Consider the following 11416-nt stretch of genomic DNA (forward strand, 5'->3'; position numbering starts at 1 on the left):
TGACTATTTCAAAGTCAGGATGAAATGATTTTTCACTTTTTGAAAAAAGAGCAACATAATACAAAAGGGAAGGGAAATCCGGGAAGGGAAGGGAAATCTGGGAAGGGAAGGGAAATCCGGGAAGGGAAGGGAAATCCGGGAAGGGAAGTCTGGGAAGGGAAGGGAAGTCTGGGAAGGGAAGGGAAATCCGGGAAGGGAAGGGAAATCTGAATACCTTTCTGAAAAGCTACTTCCAGTATTGCTGGATTTCTCCTGGACATCCAGGCTTCAGTCTGTCCTGGAGATGATCCCTGTAGAGTGGCTGACATCAAGCTGTACCTTGGTTCTCCTCGACAAACTGACAAAAGAGTTTTATCTTGCATCCTGTGGTTTTACCTCAACTAAACAAATAAAGTGAGATTATGTCATGTATCATAGTATAAATGAAAATTAATTTTTTGATGCCAAAAATGGTTGAGTTTGAAGGATACACAGTGGTTGTGACATAGCTAAGAAAAGCAACCTTTGAGTGCACAGGCCCTTTTTTATTCCTTTTATGAGCTACTCTAACATTATATATCTGTCCAGATCATGTTCTGTCATTTTGACTACAAGCACTTTTATAATTTTATTTTTGAGAAAAAGTCAATAGAGTGTCTCTGAGCATACCATCAAGTACTGTAAGTGGGAGCTGAATCTTCACTTTTGTCATAGGGCTGGGAAACAGCAGTTTCTCTCTTCACAGTTTCTGGAAGGGATAGAAGTGGGGGAAAAAAAAAAAAAAAATATGCTTTTCCATGACTTCCTCCCAAAACACTGATCTAATTCTCTCCCTTAGTAGTGATAGCTTCTTTCTATTACAAAAACCTATCTCCCAGTGATTACAAAAAGTATATTTCACATCTGCTACTGCCAGAACAGCTTAAAATGGCATATGACAGAGTGCATGACAAAAGAAATCCGACAGAATCCCTCCATCAATGAAGAGTCAGCCAGGGCAATGAACATGGTCATGGTCAAAATCTTCAGTCACCAGCTGTATGTGCAATAACCCGAGAAATGTTTTGCAAACAATATTAATCCTGGTAGAAATGTCTGAGTAAACCTTGTCTGAGTAAATTCCTTCATAGAAGAGTTGAGAAGTGACAATAACAGAGAGTCTGCTTTCAAGAAGAAATAATGAACTGTTATTTAAGATCATGAAAAAAAATGAAGAGAGATTTGGAGTTATTTTCAAGTATCAGAATGTTGTAATACCACAAAGAGATGTAACCCTAACAAAAAAATTACAAGGATATTACTTACTCCTAAGAACCCAAAATTAGTTTGATTTGCTGTTATATTTGCTCTTCATTCTTGCACTGAAAACCTGTTGCATTTACCTTGCTTCTGCAGAAAAAGCAAGTTTACAAAAAAAAAAAAAAAAAAGAAAAAAACAAAATCCCAAGTCACTGCAACAGCTTCTATCTTTAATCATCACTATTGTCCATCCACAATACGCAGTATGCTTACCTCACATACAGGCAAGAAAACTCTAGGAAGGAAATGTAACTTTACAGCATTTCTTTCAAATAATAACAACTGGGGAAAAAAGTTCATTATTATGAATTTCTGTCTCTAAATGGTAGAGCAGGAAGACTTCATCCTTCTTGAACCAAAACAAATGGTACAACTTTTTTCTATTTTGACTTGTAAATAGGATACGACTAGGACCAGGACACTATGACTTAAATTTCCTTTTAGGAAAGAAATGGAACTCTGTTATTGCTATACATGTGCTTGAGGTAAAGAGAAAAAAAATCTTTCTCAGGGCCAGCTCTCCATTCCTAACTTGGTTATGATGGTTGGATCTAACTTAGTATTTACATGCTGGCACAATTCTTGTGTCTAATACTTAAATTTTTCCAGATCGATAACAATATACAGATTAACTTAAAATAGATCTCTACTTAAAGACCTTATAACAGCAAAAAACAAACAGGCATTTCTTTTCTATTACAATTAATCATTGAGCAAACATTTGTACCTGTCTTGCCCAGACCGGCATATGAAATTATACTATTTTCCTGTTTTCCTTATTCTAAGTGGCATTTAAACTATGCAATATAGCTTCCCCTTCCTATTTATCTCAGCTTCTCTTTAACTCAATTAAATTTTGGCTTTCTCCTCCTCTCAAAGGTACATTGAATTGGCATTTACATCAAGAAAACAAACTTTTCCCTATTACTGAGATGTAAAAAACTGCAGCCCTTTGTTTGCAAGCGGTTTCATGTCCGTTTACCCACATTCTCTCAGGAGTTTTTATAGCAACATTAGATATTAATTAATGGAGCTGGTTCATTGCATACTCTGAAGAACTGGCACAAATCACTGTGAGTTGGCAGAGGTGCTGCCCAAATGCTGGGCTGATCACAGTAGAAGAGGATGCGGATGGCATGAGGACACCTCTCTAGAGCAGAGATTTCTGTCACATTGATGCCTTTACAAAAACCAGTCGTTTGCAGGGCCTAAGCAGATGAAAGTAAACAATATGCAGCCTTTCCTCCCCTCACCACTTTCTGAAAAAACAACAGTTTTCTGTTGGGGGGGGTGGGGGGGAAGGGGCAGGGTGTGAGCTTTGGCAGCTTATCAGCTCCTTAAGCCTGTTCTGCACCCCAAGGTTTGGCTCTATAAGGACAGAAGCAGCTTAAGCTCAGTGAGTAGTACAGAAACTTGTCACTTTTTTTCCCCCCCAGTGTTTCCTGAATCTGGTATTTCACATGTGTAATAATAATAAGGCTACAGCATCTCTTTCTTCTGTGATTTCAAGCATCTTCAAAGAGAGTAACACTCACCTTCTTGCAACTATGGTGTTATCTTTCCCTCTTCATTTACAACATGGGCTTATAGAAAAAGGCGTTAGAGGGCTTTTTCCTAGCTTGCACTCCAAGTCACATCAGACCTTGAAGTGACTAAAGGAAGAATGTGATGCACATACAACATTACCTTTGAGGAGGTCTTAAATTTTTCAAATACTTTTTTTTTTTAAAGAAAAATAATACACATTCAGAAAAGAAAACCCAAACCCACACAGCAACTCCACCACAGGCAACATGGAATACCAGTTTATTTTTCGAGGCCAAAAATAAGTCAGACAAAACATTGATTAATTCTTTATTAATAAAAAAAATCTTAGTATAAAAAAAGGTCATTCTGTACACTTAGAGAACAGACCTTTGTCTGGTGAAACTACACAATAGGAGTAAAGAAAGACATAAGTCAATTTAAAGACCCTTGAAATCAAGTTTTCAGAATTGTGCTCTTTTCTGTTGTCATCTGCCATGCATTTATTGCCTCCACCAAGAGTGAAAACTCCCCGAAGCAGCCACTGGATACACCTTGGGGTTATGCATAACCATGACAACCATTAACCTACAATAAAAATATGTCGGCTACATTAATGTTTGCTACTGTTTGTTCATCCAGTGATGGACAACTATCCAGCAGGTTTAATGATAGCATATCAAAAAGTTGCATAGTTGTCACAAATAGTATCATCCAACCAAATACTTATTTTCCATAATCCTTGATGCATTTCAGTCATGCCCAGTAGAATAAATAATCATGGCACTAATTAGGTCATTTAGTCATCATCACTGCAATGTTCTAGTACCTCTCAAGAGCATGACAAAGGTACACTTGGATAACAACAATGTGATTTCTTTGAGTGGAATCCTTCGCCAGATCTAGCCCTCATAACTAATCTGACAGAGAGCGGAATATTGATAGAATTCGTCACTTAGGAACAAGTAGATATTTAAGCCCTGAACAAAGCAGGCAGAAGAAATCTAAAATGAACTAGCAGTATCAACTCTTATTAAGGTTGCTCTTCTCCTTGGAAGAGATCAGTTTCCATCAGGATTACTGGTTTCTTGTGCATCTCTTCTATTCTGTCCTCAAACACCAGCTTGCATAGGTAGGAATGAAAGTGATACCTGAGTATTTGAAGTGGGGATCATGCACTCTGCTTGATCGAAGAAACCAAACTGATTATTGCTTGCTCATATAATTGGGCTTTCTAAAAGAAAAGCTATTGACAAGCATTCTTGTAAACTTACACCCTGCAACTGGTGCACAAATTCTGCATAAAAGCCATGTACCACGCAGCAGTCCTGATCTGGATTATAGATCTGATTCTTGTTCACAACAGCATGACTGCCTATACAGCTGGTATCTTGAAGGCAACTTAGCTGAATCACCTATTGCAAAGTTATTCAATACACATCTTCCTCCTACACCTATAACGTCTTAGTTTTACTGTCACATTTCTCTAATTATTGAAGTAAGTCATCAGGATGTTTACTCCTGCAAACTTCCCTTAGAGAGACATCACAAATTATGGCAAATCTGGAAAAAACACATGGTAACCCAACCCATGGATATGTCCATTAAGCAGTATCATTTTAGCTACTGACAAATATTTTGAAAATACACTTTTCGACTCTCGTAAAGGTTTTGTTTTCTTCTTGCAGCTGAACTCAGACATTAGGAAGACCCCAAGCCTCTTGGAAAAACAAGTCTGTACGTAGCATCTCAGTCAGAAAAGCCATCACGCTGTCCTTTTCAACTGTTGGTACTGCAGAAATATATATGAAAAGGTTATAAATAGAATTTTCATTGTATTTACTTCAAAGACTTATATTTATCTACCTAAGTATTTTGCATGCATTCACAGCAGCTTTTTAACATAAAGTAAAATGACCAAACTGTGTAAATGGTTGTGCAAGTTCTATAGATAGATGATCAAATAAAGATCACCTTAAGTGTGAAAGAGGCATTTCCACCTGCATAATGTGAAGTAGCTTATGAGTTCATTTGTTAAAATGAAAACCTGGAAAGGTTTTTAGCTTTACACTTGATCCATATTTATCTAAATCATCAAAACAGCATTGCACCCCACCAGACGGTTTTAGCTGATTATGACTTGTTTACTAACACTTTTACCAAACAGAAAGCAGAGCAAGTATGTTATCTTAAAAACAGGACTCACCTGCTTGCTGAGAGTGTTTTTCTGCTAACAGTTGGTGGAGAGGGTTCACTATGGAAGAAACTTTTTATCCACCAATATTTATCAATTAACTCTGGTAACCCTGCCACAGGAGAAAAGCCCACAACATTAGACACTGGATGAATAACAGGAAAAACTGAAAAGTGTTTCAAAGACGGGAACAATACCATGCAATGTTTTGTCCTGGTCTGTGATGTTCACAGCATCCAAACAGCAGGAGGAGCTGGAAGAAGCACTGGATTCCGAATTCAGTCTTGCTGTTCATGGAAAACAGAGGCACACACACAATGAAAAAAAATGCTTTGAGAGAGTGCACTATTTATATGTCAGGAGTTTTTCAGACATGCTGCTACCCCAGAGGAAACAATTTCACTGAGCTACAGAGTGTGACTTCTATAGTATATACACTGTTCTACTACAGTAGTTTTCATAAGAACTTTTATATCAGTTTCTCTCTCACTCTAATTATATTTCCCTTAAAAGCATATTGAGATCTGTCTGTGTAACTTTCACTGAGATCACTGACAAAACTTAAGATCATGGCCACACTGCTATCAAGACAAGCGAGTACATCTCTGAACGTTCAAGTCCACAACAACCCAATTGCTATACTTTTCCTTGTGACACAGCTAAATACTAAACTCACACTAGTGTCCATCCTGGATCTCAGAATCCTAATACACCACATGTACTCTCAAAGCAATGATTACTTTACATATTTAGAAATAAAAATGTGAAATGATTTTGTATTGTGTCTAAATTTGAAAAGTAAATAGTATGTAAAGTAAATGGAAAGTACAGGGAGAAACCATGACTTGCTAGGCTAGCACTTTTTCTAGGCCATGTTTTATATGTTTTTTTTAATATTTTCTAGCTCACGTTTCATTATTAAATATATACATGTATATATGTGTATATGATAACCCAAATAAATAATTCTAAATAGGTTAATTTAAAAAAAGATAGATTAATAGCCAGAAACAGATGATCTTTAAAGCTAAAGTTCTGTGCTATGAAAAACTTTCCAAGCAATCAAAAGATAATTGTGCTATGACAACTCTTTGCCTCCAGCTCCTCCAGACATCACCCGAAACACACTCCGACGCTTTTCCTGAGTGCCAACAGCCCGGCCACTTTCTCGGGAGAGGCTCGGGGGCTCATCCTCCCTCCTCCAGAGGCGCTCCCCAGACAGAAAGAAAGGACGAGGGGAGAGAAGGGCGGGGGGGTGTTTGGGGACAACACGCAGCACTCACTCCTGTAGTACTGGTTCTTGGCCAGGAGGCAGCCGGCAGAGGGGACGGAGGCCATGGCAGCGACTCGACGGGGAATCCGGCTTTCTCCGGGAGGAGCCTGCGGGGGAAAGAATGCGCCGTGCCGGGGGAAAGGAGAGGATGCGCCCGGCGCGGGGAGCGGTGCCGCGGCCCCGTCCCTGCGGCTCACCTGCGCGTCCCACGGCGGAGAGGCACAAACGCGACCCCGCTCCGCGGCGAGCAGCGCCGGGCCCGGCCGCCCTTTATGGGACTCGCAGGCGGCTCCCCCCTCCCCGGGGGCGGTGACACAGGCGGGACGGGAGGGAGGGAGGGGAGGGGACGGGACGGGAGGGAGGGAGGGAGGGGAAGGAGCCCTCGGCCGCGGCCGCCCAGCGCCCGCCCGGGTCGGCCCGGGACAGTCCGCAGCGATTGCCCTCGGCCCTGGCTGCTGCGTGCCATCCCAAACACGTCCGTGGAGCGCCTCGGGCGGGACTAGGAGCTGCTCTTCCCGCTGGGGAACGGGAAGAGCGGAGGGAAGCAGACAGGTGCCTGTTTGGGTGAAGATTTTTGCTGAGAAACGCGAACGTGGCACAGGCGTATACACTAATTTCTTTAGTGAGGCCAAAGGCATGATCTCCACTCTTACGGTAATGAGAAAAACCTGCCATCATGTAGTCTTGGTAAAATTAGAATTAAGTCCAAGATAGATCAAAAAACTACTTTTACCTTCCCAAGACAGATGCACAGCTCTTTATCATTGTGATAATATTGCATTGCAAACCTAGTCCAACAGTGTGTGTCCTGACCTTTCAGAATTGTCAACAGAAAAAGTAACAAACAGCTTGGGCTATTTGATTTGTTCCTGCTCCGTGATAAAACTTTTTGGGGTTTTTGGGTTTTTTTTCCCAGCAGGAGCTGTGGGTAGGAGCACAAAGGTGTAGTGTGTTACTGTCACATCTGCTTGAGTAGTGCATTCTATCTCAAATGATAAGGACATAGCTCACAATGGCTCCTAGCGTATTTATAGGGGTGTAAACCACAGTGCAGGGAAACCACCTCTAAAACAATACCCACACAGCATTTGTAACAGGGAAGCAGAGTGTATTTTCATAGGCCTTTTTACGGATGTGCTGTTGGTCTGGACAATGTGGCGGTCTCTCCTGAGCAAAGATTGAGGGCTCATCACTGAGAAATCTGCAAGATTGACACAGGAAATACTTTGCAGATGAGTTCATAGCAAGAACTAGCACCAGTTACCCATAGATTTATCCTGTTATGTAAAAAAGAACTGTAAAAGTAGTAGTACTCACTGTTGCAGCTTTTTGTTTATGGATACATAAATGTATTAGCTTATTAATACTATTAGCTATTATTTTGCTGTATCAGTCACCTCGTGTCTTGCCTTAGTAATCAATTTCCATCTTCAGTCTTGTTCTAATTGAGGGCAATAAAACTTCTGCAACACCCTATTTGTTTTTGTCACCATAAATGCCGTCACAGTGAGTGCTCTGTTGAATTGTCAGATCCGTTCCTGAAAGAGAGGAAGCTTCTTCCCAAGGAGCCATAGGAAATGGTCTTCCTGAGCTGTGAGGGTGGCATTTGTAGTGATAGCACTGTGTCCTAGACAGAGCTAGTTATCATTTATTGTTTCTGCTTTTGTCTTTCAGCTTTTAAATCCTATTTTAATATACTCATTGGTTTTTCAAGGACATTATCAGAAAAGCTGTTTAGGCTCTAACGAGCCCATGGTATGGGCTTTGTATTTGGCAAGGAAACACACATAAGTATCTTTTGCAAACCTCACAAACATCCATCCATTTCAAAGCCATGCCAAAATACTCAGGAGCTGGGGAACACCAGGTCTGTAAAATTTTCAATTGCTTCACTTCTGCATGTGTATAATTTGGCTTTATCATTTAGGATACGTAGTGATTTACCACTTTTGTTCTGGAGCCCTGTTTAATGCACTGGAATACAAAGGCTTATTTATTGAGAAATTTTCCACTATATCTCTCACTCAATCTGTTGTTATTGTACCTATCTATTGTATTTTCTTCTAGTAAGAATACAGAATCCTCTGAATATAGAACTGCAGGTTTCCCCAGTGGTTTTTTTTTTCCTGCATGGTCATTTTGGCAGACTCTTTCTAAAATACTGGCACAATTATTTTAAAGCATTGCTACAAAATCAAGGCATGCTGTTATCTTCAGCTAACAAGAGGGAATTCTGAGATCCAAAGGAGCTGAGATAAAATTATCCACAAATCTTACATGTCTCATATGAGAACAGTTTAGGACTTTCTTTTTTTTTTCTTTTTTTTTTTTTTTTTTTTAATAGAATACTTCATGCCATACTTCATTTACCCACTTATAGCTGTCATTTACTTCAGATCCAGATTTAATTAGTCAGTGTGTTGATAAATCAGATTCTCAGTAAGACATTGAAAAACTTGGTTAGTGGCCACCTATGATTGAGTAACTCACATAGCATCAATTACAAACTCAGGGGCAAGGTTACAATTTAGCTTTCAAGACAGCATTCAATTGCCTTAACCACTGACCTGTTCTTTTCTCCCTGGAAGCTTTGGCTACATTACTACTCAAATTCTGTCATGAACATGGAGGTAGTCCTATTAAATACATGCTATAGTCTCTTGAATATAAAAAACGCAGTTCATATCCTTTCTTTATGCAAAAAGAGGAAGGGACCCTATGAAATAAATTGTATATAATCCCCAATTTTGTAAAAATGTATGTACAAAAGGTACATTTCCAGTCTTTTGAATGACTAATACTGTGACCTTAAGAAGTGTTAATATAACATTTGTGTATGCATAACTATTAAATAGACACAGTACTGAATTATTTGTGATCCCATGAAACATGGATACTTACCAGAAGGTAACTTGTAATTAAAAATTATATCAATATCATTGATTAAATGGATAAATCGCCCACCTTATTGTGCCAGGATTACCTGATATAACCCTTTATTGGACATTAAAAGCAAAATGTAACTCTCACAAAAAGAAAAACAAACAAACAGTCTATATTGAGTTACATTTGAAGCTGACCTGTTAATTATTCACTAAACAAAGTTTATCTAATAAACTTAGCTACTCTTTCATTTCTTGGAACATTTGTGAGCCTTTCTTTCTGGGGACTTGTTTTGGATATTTTCTTCCATGTACTTTTATGACTTTTTTTTTTTTTTAACTTTTTTTTTTTTTTTTTACTTTTCCTGCCACTTAACCTTCTGTAAGACTAGTGTGGCATTAGAAATTCTACAGTGTTGCCCCAGGGCTGTGTCCTTTATATGATTGTATGGGTACTCTGACAATGTTTTGAGAGATGTGAACAATTTGAGTGAAACCATCTTTCCAAATGCATATGCAGAAAGGTACAGTTTCGGCACATGAGGGTTGAGTATTCTCTCCCCTGGAAAAGCAGATTTTGCACCTTTTCATAAATCACAGAATCACAAAATAGTCTGAGTTTAAAGGTACCTAGAAGGATCATCGAGTCCAGCTCTTAGGTGAATGGCATATACAGGGACTGAACCCACAACCTTGGGATTATCACCACCATGTTCTAACTAAATGGGCTAATCTCAAAATTAGTCTTACTACCCATTGGCAGCAAAGATTTCATTCCAATATTTTACAGAATGTATAAATCACTCTTTTTTTTAAGGGAAGTGTATACCTGTTTGACCATATGGTTCTCCATGAGAAGACTAAACGTCCCTGAGTAGTATTTTGTAATGGAGGTATTAACATTTTTAGAGAACTTTCAGAACCTTTTCCTTCATGGATCTGTTAGTAAACTCTAATCATTCACTATTATCTCAACAAATTGCTGTGCATACCTATTCTGGCAAAATTGGAAAGGAGTCTATAAAAGAGGCTTGAATTAAAGGAATTTCATAGTTCCACTATGTGAAGTAAAAAAGCCTTGCCATGCAAAAATTACTTATCAAAACCTGCTTAGTTTGTTAGCTGCTTCCAAGGACCAGTGCCATCACTTACTTTTTTTCATTCATTTGTTTTATTCTTCAATTATTCCTCCAAGCCAAACAGCTCAGCAGGAATGCAGGGCTCATCTATCAAAACCAAGAGGAACTGAGTTACTGATGAAGAATTAAATGGCAGAGTGAGAGCAGAGGAATGGAAATTCGTATTGTATGTAGCCTGCAAAAGATACGTAGGGCCGTAGAGCTGCTGGGGAGGGCCTGAGCACAGAAGGGACAAGAAACATTTTTCTTCACCACTCCAGTGTATGGAGTGTATGGCACCACTGCAAATCATCAGCTCTGTAGTAATGACCGCTCCCAGTAATGAAGTGATTATTTACTGGGAGCTCCAGCACTTTTTAAATAACTTTTCCAGATGAGAAAAGTTGGCTTGTTCTTAAATTTCACGTCTGTCACCGAGACACACAAAGCAGCCACACGCAGACAAGCGGTTTTGCAGAGCAGAGGCTTCTCTGTCCAGCCCAAAAGCTGAAATCCAGGCGGAGAGAGCCTCTTTGTTTTATTTCTTACTTTTTATACATTTGTGGGTCTAGCAGAAGATTGGCTTCTGGGGTTTTTCACCCCTCAGCCAAGCGGCTAAACCAACTGTCAGTTACAATTGTTTTCAGGTTAGAAATATGCAAAGGACAGAGAATGAAAAACAAAGGATTTGTTTATGTTACATATGTGGGAAAAAGGTAAAACTGCTTCTAATATTGTACCATAGCTAAAATGTCTGACTCCATTTCAAAAGGCTTTAAAAAACTCAGAAAAACCAGGGTAACACACATCCGTCACAGAGATTCAGGGCCAAATTGCATATTTTAATATTCTTGTCTATTTTGGTTAAAACAAACTTTTTATTGAATAGCATCCACTTTTTCAAATTGCTGTAAAGGGTACTGTGTGTTTTGATGCACACATACAGACTCTTCTCTCATTCACTTCTCTACCTGCTCTCTCTCTGTCCTTGCAGGTAGAATGGACTCAGGCTCACCAGTTTGAACACAACCTGATACCTCTTCAAATGTATCCTAGAAGGTGGTAGTAGCCCATCATGCCTCACAGTGCATAGACACTATTCCTCACATAGCACTGAGATATGCTGGCATCCTCATTTCTTGACAAG

The 11416-nt window shown here is 39.3% G+C and overlaps 1 protein-coding gene across 1 annotated transcript; it reads right to left on the reverse strand.

Moving 5' to 3' along the window:
- Positions 1-3118: 3118 nt before the first annotated feature.
- PPDPFL (pancreatic progenitor cell differentiation and proliferation factor like) lies at positions 3119-6559 on the reverse strand. Its single transcript, XM_040086461.2, has 5 exons — positions 6467-6559; positions 6280-6376; positions 5194-5283; positions 5009-5108; positions 3119-4594 (listed from the first exon to the last, which is right to left on the reverse strand). The coding sequence occupies exons 2-5, from the start codon at positions 6332-6334 to the stop codon at positions 4582-4584; spliced, it is 258 nt and encodes an 85-aa protein (XP_039942395.1). The 5' UTR covers positions 6335-6376; positions 6467-6559; the 3' UTR covers positions 3119-4581.
- Positions 6560-11416: the final 4857 nt, after the last annotated feature.

Source organism: Hirundo rustica, chromosome 1 (assembly GCF_015227805.2).
Source record: "Hirundo rustica isolate bHirRus1 chromosome 1, bHirRus1.pri.v3, whole genome shotgun sequence".
Lineage (NCBI taxonomy): Eukaryota > Metazoa > Chordata > Aves > Passeriformes > Hirundinidae > Hirundo > Hirundo rustica.

Excerpts from the sequence above, each read along its gene's own strand:
- PPDPFL (XM_040086461.2), bottom strand. The coding sequence starts at position 6,334 with ATGGCCTCCGTCCCCTCTGCCGGCTGCCTCCTGGCCAAGAACCAGTAC. Across the intron at positions 5,284-6,279 it reads CAAGAACCAGTACTACAGGA|CAAGACTGAATTCGGAATCC; the intron begins GTGAGTGCTGCG and ends TTCCATGAACAG. Across the intron at positions 5,109-5,193 it reads CCAGGACAAAACATTGCATG|GGTTACCAGAGTTAATTGAT; the intron begins GTATTGTTCCCG and ends CTCCTGTGGCAG.